The 13,032-nt window shown below is 41.1% G+C and overlaps 1 protein-coding gene across 2 annotated transcripts in view; it reads right to left on the minus strand.

Moving 5' to 3' along the window:
- lmtk3 (lemur tyrosine kinase 3) overlaps positions 1 to 13,032 on the minus strand; it is a 46,918-nt gene that overhangs the window by 6,010 nt on the left and 27,876 nt on the right. The window contains exons 7-13 of one of the 2 annotated variants that reach the window (XM_012967512.2): positions 8,545 to 8,629; positions 7,423 to 7,571; positions 6,590 to 6,674; positions 5,811 to 5,932; positions 5,074 to 5,223; positions 1,319 to 4,308; positions 146 to 498 (exon numbers count right to left, since the gene is read on the minus strand). In XM_012967512.2, coding sequence (XP_012822966.1) covers positions 146 to 498; positions 1,319 to 4,308; positions 5,074 to 5,223; positions 5,811 to 5,932; positions 6,590 to 6,674; positions 7,423 to 7,571; positions 8,545 to 8,629 — 3,934 coding nt within the window. Of the gene's footprint in view, positions 1 to 145; positions 499 to 1,318; positions 4,309 to 5,073; positions 5,224 to 5,810; positions 5,933 to 6,589; positions 6,675 to 7,422; positions 7,572 to 8,544; positions 8,633 to 13,032 lie in introns of both variants that reach the window. The other variant, XM_012967511.2, reaches the window with a different exon arrangement.

Raw genomic sequence — 13,032 nt, forward strand, 5'->3', positions numbered from 1 at the left:
CGTTAAAAGTACATATGTATGATGAACAAGCAAAAGAGATGATGATTTACACTCCAGATTGCTGAAACTAACCAGTTAAAAAAAAAAAAACATGGAAACATCTTTCTGTAACATTTTTGATCACTTTGCAACAACCTACTCTTACCTGGTCAAACAGATAAACAGTCACATCATCAAAAAATGACACCATTTTCCTTTTCCGATCAAGATCATCATCAGCCTCATCTGCTGATTTGGGAGATTTCAGCAAGCTTCGTAAGTTGCGCCCATCATCTGTCTCCGACACAACAATGGGGATCCCGGCCACATCCCCTTCCGATTCTGAGCCTGCTCTCTGCTGGTCTTGAAAGCTAAATCCATCCTCTTCTTCATCCTCTTCCTTGGTCTGTGGGGATTCCCATTCTTCATTGTTATCCCATAAAGACTTGCGCCCAGTTGGGTTCTGAAATGCTTGCAGGTTTAGAGGAGGAAGGGATAATGAAAGCCTGGCAACCTTAGCTGCAAAAACAAAACACACCTGTGCAGTTTACCATTTTAATAAACAACTTATATCTTTGCTCATGTGTGTGATTTAGGACATCTGCCATTGAAGGAGCAGAATTTAATTTCTCTGAGAGCATTATGCAGACCAGGGATCCCCAACCTTTGTCACTTGTAAGCCAAAGTCAGATGTAGAAAGTGTTGGGGAGCAGGGGCGGGCCAAGCCGACCGGGCGCCCTAGGCAACCCGGTCGGCCAACTCTGACCACCCTCCCAAACGGCGCATGCGCGCCAAAGCACAGGAGGAGGGGCGGTGCCATTAGATCGGTCATTGCCTCCGCCGCTAATGACAAGTGGCGGAGGCAATGACAAAGTAGCACTAGGGGTAGGCAGGAGAGGCTCCTGCCTGGCGCCCCTCAATCGTTGCTCCCTAGGCAGCTGCCTCTTCTGCCTACCCCTAGTTCCGGCCCTGTTGGGGAGCCACACAAGAATGAAACACAAGAATGAAAAAAGTTCTTTGGTTATGCCAAATAAGGGCTGTGATTGGCTATTTGGTAGCCCCATGTGTCTCTGTGCTTCCAAAACTTGCCTCCACGGCAGAAATTTATAGACACCTACTTTGAGGCCACTGAGAGCCAAAAGGGGTGGTAAGCGACATGTTGCTCATGAGTGACTGGTTGGGGATCACTGATGTAGACTATATACAAAGGCTTTTTGCTATTTAGCTTTCCTTTTCCTTTACAAGTACCAACTCAGGGATTAATAAGGATGCAAAGGGCCAGCTTGTCTCTACAGTAAGTATGGAGAAACTCAGCAAACATTTTTTTTAAACAAGTTACCTTTTATAGCTTCACTTCCTGCATTCGTTGAACCAAAATCTAGGAAAAGTTTTGCTTGTTCTTTTGTTTCATTGCTAGAGTCTTGGCAGTTTTCAACAGGCTGTTCCAACAAATCTATGCCCGTTTCAGAAAAAGTTTCTTGTTTGGTTTCATCTTTTTTATCCTCTGGCCTAGGTGCTTCCTCCTGTTGCTGCTGCTGGACGGGGTCTTCAGGCTCTTCTTTAATGATGTCCATAGGTTCCTTGTTGCCGCATTCATTAGCTGACTCCATGTTATTTGTAGAACCACTGTTGCGAGGATTACTCTCTTCCAACTGTTCCTCAGATGGCTGTTTGTTCATGCTTTCATTTTTCAGTAAGCTTTCACTCAGCGGGTTTGCAGTTGTTTCCATTGACCATAATTTTAACACAGCCTGGTCTTTCAAGACACATGAATTTACTATATCAGAAGATTCAAATGTAGAAAGTACATTTCGCGTTACATTTTCCCTCAATGAAACGAGGAGCTGTTCTTTGCAAACCTGAACAACAAATCCACTTTCTGGCTGTTTTTTCAGAGTGTTGTCCTCTTCATTCCTCTGATCGATAATTATTGTTTGTTTTTCATTATTTTTTTCACGTGGTGTGTTTGTGTTTTCAGAAAGAAGATGGTTTGGTTCATTCTCTTTTGAAGAGTTGTTTAGCTCTCCATTACAATTCAATGTTTCCTCTTTAGAATCCATGGGGATATCATCCATTGACGCATTTTGTAAGCTGCATTCTTCATCTGTAAATTCACAGGAAGTCTCTGTAATCTCTATATCTTTAGATTCTGGAGCTTCTTCTAGGTTTGGAGTATCCTCCTCCACTAATGCTGGAACTGTTGTCTCTTCTTCTTTGGAAAATCCATTGTGACTCCCAGCAACAAGGTTTTGTTGTGCAGCTCTACAGTGTTTTTCGCATTCATTATCATAGTCAGAAAAATAAGCAGAATCTCGATGGGGTGTTCCGATCTCCAAATTCCGAAGTGAATCCTCATCCCCAGGTGTTGTGTGTGCTTCAGGCGTATCCTCTGTTAATGTCAGATCACTGGTAGATTCGGATATTGGAGTTAAAGGTAGCTTTACATGTCTGAGACCTCCTTCTTCTTTTATGTCCTTAAAAATAAACTCAGGAGAAAAGGTGTTTTCTGTTTCATAACCGCTGTCTCCAAACTTCTGACCAGGGGACGAGTAATGAGAGCTAGGGCTGCATACATCTGATGAACTGGTGTTGGAGGGAATATCTAAGGAGTCAACAGAGTCCAATGTTGCTCTTGAGTCATTTTGGGAAAATTTTTCTATTGTCAATGTGTTTTGGGTAACTGGGAACCTTTTTATTACATCAGTAGAAATTTCTATGGTTTCCTCTTCTTCCATGCTTTCAGCAAGAGTGGAAAGGGGCGGTATTTCAATAGGCACAATGACACTGCAATTAGCCATTGAATTTGATATTCCAATAAAAGGAGATGGAGGATGATTGGAGACATTCTTCTGTAGAGATTCATAGGCCTTTACTTGGCTACGATTACGGTAGTCTTGAATGTCATAACTTTTAACAGCTGCTCCCATGAGAGGGTCATAAAACTCCTGGTGTTCTGAAGGACAAAGGCTATCACCGAAAGGTCCAGTAAAGAGATCACCATCCCCAAAGGTTCGTGTGGGAATAGAGCATTCGGATAGAGAACCTTGTTCAACTTTTAAAGACGAGTCATCATCAAGACCATAGTGGTCCTGATGCATGGCAACATGTGCGGTCCAATCAATCACAACATCACCTCGTAGCATAGCACAGGAGCACCTCTGTAGACCACCCATAACCCCCCTGCTGCACAAGGGACAGGAAGGCATATTTCGGCGATTGCTGTTGTCTGTGCTGCTACTGCTACTTTCTGAGCTCTGATCTTCCATCAGAGAAGGCTCACAATCCCATGGGGATGCACGGTCATCTAAAAATTCAGCCAAAGATTCAGGATCTCCAGCCAATGTTTCTCCTGCTCCTCTTTCTTCCATTGTATCAGAATCCCAGCTCCTTCTGTGATCTTCAATGTCTCGATAAACATTCAAAATTGAGTCAGAAGAAAATACATCTGCCACTGGTTCAATTAAAGAAGTTTCCTGTACTTGCCTTGATAAGTCTCTGTCGGCAGGCCCTCGGAAAGGGTTCATATAACGAGGCAAGTCTCTGCCCACAGTAATAAAAGGGTTATTGTTACCTGGTGTCCATCGATCAATAAGTTTAGGAACTTCATGTAAAATCAAATGACCAGGTGGATCCTCTGGACTAGTTCTTTCACTTTCAAGGGGATCCCAGTCAGATGAAAAAAGTGGTTCAATAGGGGAGGCTGGGCTTCCAATGGTTAAACGTTGATGGAGGCTTCTTGGCTCTTGTAGCTCATATTTTCTTTCATATATTGGGCTAGGTGCACAAACAGTACAGTCTACATTGTTACCTCTATCTGTATGTTCTTCCAAGCGAATGTAATATTCACTACTGACTGAAGGACTACGAGCACTAATGACTGGGACCACACTGGGAGTCTCTAAACTCTGGCGTGAGTGCTGATGGTTGGATTCATAAAAGGGATTTGCTGGCACTGTTAACCCCCCATTACTGGGTGGATAATTTTGACACTGAGGTGTGGCCTTCCATCTTCCCAGACGGGCTTTCTCCCACATGTACTCAAAATTGAGACCTCGGCTGCTCTCTGTTACAGTCAAAATATCATCCATGTCAGCATGAAATCCATCACCACCATTAAAATTATCAAGCAGGGGGAAAGCAGAAATCTCTTCAGAGTGGTGTAACGGGCCCCCTGATGTTTTGGTTGGCTTAAGTGCATTCCAGCGCCACTCAAAACTTTCCTCTGTTTGATTGGAGCATTCATTTAATAGATATGTGAGCTGCAGATGAAGCTCTTCCACAGATGGCCTTTGTTCAGTAGGTAACCAGCAGGACTGCATCACCTCGTACCTAAAAGTAAACAAATAAAACATGTGTGGGTATGGGTTTTGAGGTCTTATCCTTTCTACTAGTTTTCCTCTTTTAAAACCTTTAACAAATACTCCATGCTACAATATTTGATAGCTGTCAGACAGAAAACCTCCACAACTCTTTGAGCTTAATTTGGTGAATGCAAAGAGTTGTGAATTTGTGCACATCCTTGGAGTATTATAGGGACATGGTGCATATGGTGCACTTTGGAACATAGATTCATTGACCCTGGGATAAAAAGAACTTTGGGGAACACGTATCCCCCTACAATTGTCAATGAAGAATAGATGGATGGAAGAGCATTATATCTTCTGCTTGTAGAGTTTCAATATGATGGACTGTACCGCTTATCTTCTTGACAGGAGATTCTATTGAGTTCAATAATAGGACATTGAGATAATGATATGGAAACACCCTCTCTATGCACTATTGCAATTCTGCAAGAGTGACAACTATGTCCTCTGCTGTAACTTTGTGGGGACATTTGAAGTGTGGGTGACATACTTTGTGGCAATGAACAATACGATTGCGTTGGTCAGGAAAGCAAAACAGTAAGATAGGCTAGAAATGGTACATCTTATGTTTTGGGCTTCTGTACCATTCCAAGGTCATCAAAGGCCTTAAGCAATAGATTCCAATCTTCTTTTCTGTGGATTCATGGACTATGCTTGGGGATGCTGCCAGTTACCTGGGCTAAGGTACATACTAACAATTTGGTTTTCATGGTTTTAATAATATTCTTACCAGTAATCTGAGTGAGGCAACTTCAGTCGAGGTTTTGCCAGCTTCATTTGTTGTTCTTTGATCACAAAGGTCAACACCTCCTCATCGGATAGGTGTCGATATGGCTGGCTTCCAAATTCAAAGAGCTCCCACATAGTCACGCCTAAGGACCTTAGGTGACATGTAAAACGACAGATTCCGTTAAGCAGACAAAGGGAATTTACAGAGACAGAACATAAATGTAATTACAATTAGCAGCACTTATGTATAAATTAGAGAACCTTTAATTAGTTCAACATCTGAAACCCATACAAATGCATTATATATATATAGAGAAATATGATAGAAATAGGTAGCTGAAGAGTGAATGCAACAATCAATTGGTGGATGCTAAGTAGGGTAAGAGAGCCTTCATAAGTCTCTGCTAATGTCACGGGAAGGCTAACAGTAATAGCTTTTACTTGGAAGTTTTGCGATTCACTCAATGATCACATGATTAATGTTCCTCGCAGGACCTGGGTCAGCAGAACATCAGTTCTTGGCATTCTTTGAGCAACTACCAAATGTCATGTGGGAAATTCTACCAACTGTGTCCAAAATCAACTATACCAACTGACATTTGTGTGTCTAGCCGCAACTATAGGTTTCTACCTAGAACCTTTCATAGTTCACAAACAGAAGTCTTTGCTGTCATATTTACAGATGTAACGTCTCGGGGAACCCAAGTCTCCAAGACCAGAAAATAATTTTGTCCTTACCAGACGTTGCTCTCCTTGCTTTGATCAACAACAACTAGGTTTCCATGAACTTCATCAAGGAGTTCCGGAGCAACCCAGCGCAATGGGATCCAGAGACGATCCGGAGTGATGTAATAATCCTCCTGGACATAAACACCGGTTCAGTAAATGCAAAATAAAGGACATATCCATGCAAATACTGGGATCTACAGTTTTTATTCTCAGAGAAATAGAAATATCAGTGAGCTAACAGACTTCACAGATCCTTAATGATGTGGGAAGAGAACATAAATGGCTCTGCAGGTAACAAACTCAGCTAAGAATGCCTTTAAAGTTCTAGCCAACTCCAGTTGGCTTAACGCCTGTGTGAAACCTACAAAATAAGTATAATTTGAAAACATGTTGTGCGTTTTTGCTATTTGCTGTGTTAACGGAGCTTTTACAAGTATTCCTGTATTAACAGTGGGAGGAGAGGTAATAATTCATTTTACTCTACCTCCCAGGTTCAACCCCTCTGTAACATAGACTTCTCCCTTATTGAGCCTGAGTCAGGTAGAACAAAAGGAGATCATTATTCCTCCACAAACTGGCAAGTAAAATAGGAATAAATCCTGTGTCTTTTCACCTACGCTGACACTGCATAATCTAGCGGGAATGATCGAAGGTTAAAAAAGGATTTTGACACATTTTAAATCTGAGCCCCTTATTTTTCATTTTCTTCAGGCCTAAATGTAAATATTAAACCTATCCAAAGAGTTTAATTGGCTATAACAGGCTTTGATATTTCCATAAATTGTCACCTTGTAATTGTTATGAGAGATCCCATAATCCCCGATACGAACGGTGAGGTCAGAGGTGAGGAGACAGTTCCTCAGGGCCAGGTCACTATTAACAGAGAAATGGAAAATAGAAATAAATGGCAGAATCCCAAGAGCTTGATTTTGAGACTAATTGATCACAGCAACTGAGCATTGCCAACAAAGAGTCTTATTAGATCATGCTTAGGCGGCAATACGTTCTACAGGTATGGGACCTGTTATCCAGAATGCTCGGGACCTGGGGTTTTCCTGATAAGGGATCTTTCTGTAATTTGGATCTCCATAACTTAAGTCTGCTAAAAATCATTTCAAAATTAAATAAACACAATAGGACTGTTCTGCCCCCAATAAGGATTAATTATATCTTAGTTGGGATCAAGTACAGGTACTGTTTTATTATTACAGAGAAAAGGGAATCATTTAACCATTAAATAAACCCAATAGGATTGTTCTGCCCCCAATAAGGGGTAATTATATCTTAGTTGGGATCAAGTACAGGTACTGTTTTATTATTACAGAGAAAAGGGAATCATTTAAACATGAAATAAACCCAATAGGGCTGTTCTGCCCCCAATAAGGGGTAATTATATCTTAGTTGGGATCAAGTACAAGGCACTGTTTTATTATTACAGAGGAAAAGGAAATAATTTTTAAAAATCAGAATTATTTGCTTATAATGGAGTCTATGGGACATGGCCATTCCGTAATTCCATAACAGGTTTCCGGATAAGGGATCCCATACCTGTACCATGAGGTGGATAAGAGCAGTAGAAGTGTCTCGGTGCAGAGGTAGGGGCAATGGTATACCAACTTACCTGTGTATGTAATTATTTTTATGAAGGTGCATGAGTCCCAGTGTTATCTCATAGGCCATTCGTTGCAAAGTGGTGAGGTCACAGGTAAGGAGGTCAGGGGTCATGCCATCTGCCTTGCGCTGGGCCCTCAGATACCTCTTTAAGTCTCCCTGTAACGTTAGACATGATAATAGCTTATACTGTAGTTATACATGGCATTAGTCACTGAATTTCAGCCAAAGTATAGTAAAATACTAAAGTAAAAAAAGACTATGAAGGCAACACTCAAACCCACCTACCCCTCATTATAGGGTTAACTGTGTATATAAACCGGAACCAAAATTCGTTAAAGAGCCCCACGCACAGAAACCCATAATATCCCAATTACTGTAATGATTCCTTCATAAAGTATGAATAAATGCCACAGCTTACAGACAGCATGCAGGAACTACATAACCCACAATGCATTGCACTGGGATGTTCCTTCCCTTATTGACATCACGTGTGCAGGGAATTGTGGGATTGAGAGGATGCAGGCTGAAGGCAGGCTGAGGACAGGCGACTACTGTTACATTTTATTTGAGTCACAAAGTAGCCAGCCAGATCAGCAGGGGAACAGGGGGCGGGGCTTAGGGAACTGTTCCAAACCAGATTATTACATTAAACATCATGAAAAAACTGCATATTTTTATACATGTATATTGCAAAGTTGCTTGAAATTATGTTACTTTTCAAAAAGCTTTTGGTTGGAGTTCCCCTTTAAAGTTACATGGTACAATTGCGCTATAAGAAGAATAATTCTGCTGCACTGACTGTTATTAGAAATATATATATACTATACTATATATCAATACTGCATGTATTATTCAGTAGCTGGAGAAATATGTGTATATTCCAGGAAAAGATAAAGTGCACAGAGAAATTGCTTCCCTGGGCTGTTTCTAAAAAAAAAAAAAAGCAGCAATAAAGTGAAAATATCATGAGATCTGCTTCTGCTATGCAAGCCTATCATGGTGTATACCTGTACATGTTACCTACAGCCTCCTAGCATGAAGCGCTACAAAGGCTTTATCTTTCAACATTAGTCTTATCCCAATGCACACACTCCTTCATTCTCCATGTTTATTAACCCTTAGAACTCACCAGCTGGCAGAATTCCATGATGAGCAGAAAGGGGATGGTCTCGGTGCATAGCCCCAGGCACTGGAGAATGTTGGAATGTTGAAGGCTTCTTGAGCACAAGACAAATAGAAATTACTACTGTGCGTGTCAATAGAAACAACATGTTACAGGCATGAACAATGGCTCCCACTACAGTACAAGCTGTATTTTATGTCAATTCAATCATTACATTCTCTAAGCCTCCAATACACAGAGCAAGGGCACTATTGCATAATAGCTCTTCCATGGCTACAACTCAATATTTAGTCTGCTGGGCTCTGAAAACCAAATCATTGAATAGCATTACCTCCTAAGTCATCCCCTGACCCAATGCCATTCACCTGCCTGTATGGGGGCATTGAGTAAAACCATGGAGAACATACACATTTTGAGTCACCTTCAACATGATATGCCTTCAGCTTTTAATTCCCATGGGCCATTGACTATTGGTGGTCTATAACTCCCACATTCCCTTCCCACAGCCAGATTTAGGTTTGCATCATAGTAAGCATTGGTGTCTTATATTGCTGAGGCCCTAGGGTTGATATTCTTTGGGGTATACATGGATTTTCTATGTTCTTCACATGTGTTTCATTGGTAATTTTTTTTTGCACAGTTCAAAAACCCAGGTTGGTTAATTATTGCATGATGAAACCGACCCTAATGTATATGCCCTGTATGGAACTTATGGGGTCACGTCAATAAAAGTTTGCACCAGGTCTAGGAACCCACATCAACCAATCAGATGGCTTTTTTCAGACAGGTGGCCAGTAAATACCACCTTCCGCTAAAGGTTATTAGATCTGGTGAAATGAGTGAATGTTGTACTAAGCTATAGGAAGAGCTATAGGAAAATGTATACATTCATTGTGCGACTATTTCACGTCAACAGAGAATATATATTTTATATAAGCTTGCAGATCTCCCTCCTAACAAGCTTATATCTGTATGTGGAAGGGCTGTGAATGAGACTTGCAGTTAGCTGAGAAGGGGATTACCGAAGTCTTTATTCCTTCTCCCCACACTAGGAATGAAGGTCTATAACATAGTAAGAAAAAGGACATCTACTGATGCACCCAAGTAGCCAACAGATAAAGGTTCATCGTCGTTGTAGGGTGCTAACTCCAAACCTTTGTAGGCTGTGGCATGATGGCCACGGACATTGAATAGAGTGAGAATTTGAATAGTTGATATTGAATACAAGCTGGTGGAACATAGTTCAACCACCCAGGAACTAATCCAGGTAATTTTTGCCTGTGCCCAAAAGGGCTGACGTGCCTGTAAGTTGTATATACTGTTTATGCATCACAATCCTGATAAATGTTCTATAAAGAGTAAATAATGTGATCCATATGGTATAATGTCTATAAATTAATACTTATACTTATGAACATAGGATAATAATAATACTCTTCATCAAGAGTGTCAGCGCAAGAGCTAAGAATAATACTTTTAGCAAAATATTTACCACAAGAGGGCAGAAGTTATGAGGGGTAGGAGGTGGAATAATATAGTAAGAGTCAGACATAATCTAAGTGAAACCGCTGCCCAGCTTGCAGCACATAAATAACTACATGGCCACAAAGAAATGTGCAAAGGATAATTAATAAAGACATAATGTATGTCTAATAAGCAGCCCCCGGCTGTGGTTCACATACATTTAGAAATGAGTTTGGCACAGTTGCAGAGATATTGTAGAATGGCTGATGAATATCATATGACCAATTGTTTGGTATATAAAATGAGGAGTTTTGAAATATGATTGTTTGTAGCCTAGGAATGATCAGCTGGCAGACTGGCCATATAGGTAAAGACAGTAGCCAGGATGCCAAGCAGAAATATCATCCTTTACCACTGTTATGGCTTCCCTCCCCAAAGTCTCAATCTCAACTACACATGCATACAGAATTCTAAAATAAGAATTAAGTGTGTTCCGTGTCGCCATATGCCCAAGTATTTAGCCCAGTGCTGCCTCTATGGGAGTACATTGCCATCTTTTACCACTGTTCTATCATTATTGCATCATTCAAAGCTGCCTAAATCAACACATAACCCATATCCATAGTACAAGTACAAGTATAGAACAAGTATGTCTGCTCTGATCATTTGTTGGACACACACCCGAATGTGTAGGGCCAGATTTGCTTCTTATCAGGCCACAGATCTATAATCCTGCACTTGATCTTCCTCTGGACTGATTTAGCCCCCTGACTATTACATTGTAGTATAGGATTCAAGAGAACTATATATTTCCCATTGTAACCAATTTCAGCTGCATTTCCAAAGAACCATGTCATTAATCTGGAACCTGACACTCACATTAAATTGAGCTAAGAAACTGAAGAATATAGAAACCTGCAACATAAATCCTGTATTTACTCTCAGGCTTTCCCGAATGACTAGTTCCCACCCATTTCTTACAAGGTATAGGAGAACCCAAAATGGCCACCCCTCTCAAGCAGCAGTAAGGAGAATATTTCTAACTGTTACAAAAACATGATCTGCCATTTGATATTGATATTGCCACTCTTTAGTTAATATAAGAAACCCTGTTAGCTTATGATTCACCAACTATGGGTTGGCCAACAAGTATGGCCTGGAACCGTGGCTGGGGGGCCCCAGATTGCAGTTCGGTCATCGGTCATGAGCTACTAGTAGCAGCTACTTTTTCATGGGTACTAAACTCCAGAAAATTCCCTGCCATAGACAATACTGAGAATTGCGTCTGCTAAAACACACATAGAGACAATTATCAGTAAATGATCAGCATTGTCTGTTTTAGTAGCCACGACAAGTAGCTGCTACCAGTAGCTCTGTGTGTCTTCACCCTAATAGTTTGAGGGAATACCTATTAATATTTACTCACTGATACTCCTAAAAGACCAAAAGGTCAGCAAGAGTGAGATGTATTTGCTGCCCTAGATATTCTTGGAGCTATGACTGAATGGCTGATAAAATACTGTTCCATATCTGTAACTTTATTATGAGCTTAGGGGGACCCTGAAAAACTAATGAACCTCAAAGGGATATTTTAATCAATGAAGTCAGAAAACCAATTATGGGGCCTTTGAAATGATCTGCATGTTTTATTCTGTGTGATGTGTCGCCAGAGACTGTCTCCTCATAGCTAAATAGAAGTGGAATTCACTGTGGACCCATATCAACATGCCATTCCTGTCTGCTGAATTGTCACAATATTAAAGGCAAAACCATCACTTGCTGCATAGACGGCTGGTTCTCAAAAGGATGTAAAATCTTGAAAAAACAAATCTATCCCAAGTTCTACCCACTGCATTTATTTCATTATTAATGTTTCTGTTACATTATATTTCCCTGCCTTTCATTGCTGTGCTATCTTCGAAGCAACAAAGTATAAAACAAGGGATTCTGGGACTAATGGGAGGAGCCAGTGGTAGCCCAATCATAGGATGCTTGTCCCTATGGATGATCCATTGGGGGGGGGGGTCTTAAACCAGGCGGGGGGGCTTCCCACAGTAAAGGTGGCCATACACGGGCCGATTCTAGTTGCCGATATCGGTCCCTTAGACCCAGCCTGTGTATGGGAACTATTGACGGGCCTGCCAAACATCTGGCCTGAAATCGGCCAAGTCTCGATCAGGCAGGTTTAAAAATTAGTCAGATCGGGGACCACATAGGCTCGTTGATGTGGTCCCTGAACCGAGGACGCCTATATCCATCGTTCTAATTCGATCGTTTGGACCCAGGGCCAAACGACATAATTAGCCTGATATTGTGGGGGATAACGGGAGAAGATCCGCTCACTTGGTGACCTCGCCAAGCGAGCGTATATTAGCGTGTATGGGCACCTTAAGCCTTCTAGGAAGTCTACTCCCAGCTTCCCCTTTATTTTTTTGTTATTTTTCTTTGTATTTATGGAGTTGATGTCTAAAATATCATTAGATACAAGAGGTCAAGTATAATTGGTTGCTATGTCATCAATCTATTAATGTTCGCTGAATGCTTGGCATGTCACATTTGGGTCTTTGTCGAGGCTTAAGGGTCTCTTTATTTCATGTTCCCATCAATTATTGATGTGGCCATTGGTTGGTGGTTTATTCATTGCCTTTTAGAGATAAGTAATGAACTGGGATGTGATTTATGGCAAGGACATGGTTACGTTATTATGTTTAATAAAGCTGTGGCTGACTGTCACCCGCAAAGGAGAAATGATGTCTTGGCTCTTCATTCAGACAATGAGTATGGTAGCAAGGGTCGGAATTTTATTTAATGATATTTATGGCTTCCCTCCACACAGTCTTAATCTCAAATACACATGCATACAGAATTCTAAACTAAGAATTAAGCGCGTTCTGTGTCGCCAGATGCCCTAGGGTTTAGCCCAGTGCTGCCTCTATGGGAGTACATTGCCATTGTAAAGGGCATACGACTATGATTTTATTCTAATAATATTCTAAGGGGCTGATTTACTAAGACACGAATTCGAATTGG

Source organism: Xenopus tropicalis, chromosome 7 (genome assembly GCF_000004195.4).
Source record: "Xenopus tropicalis strain Nigerian chromosome 7, UCB_Xtro_10.0, whole genome shotgun sequence".
In the NCBI taxonomy this organism is placed as follows: Eukaryota; Metazoa; Chordata; class Amphibia; order Anura; family Pipidae; genus Xenopus; species Xenopus tropicalis.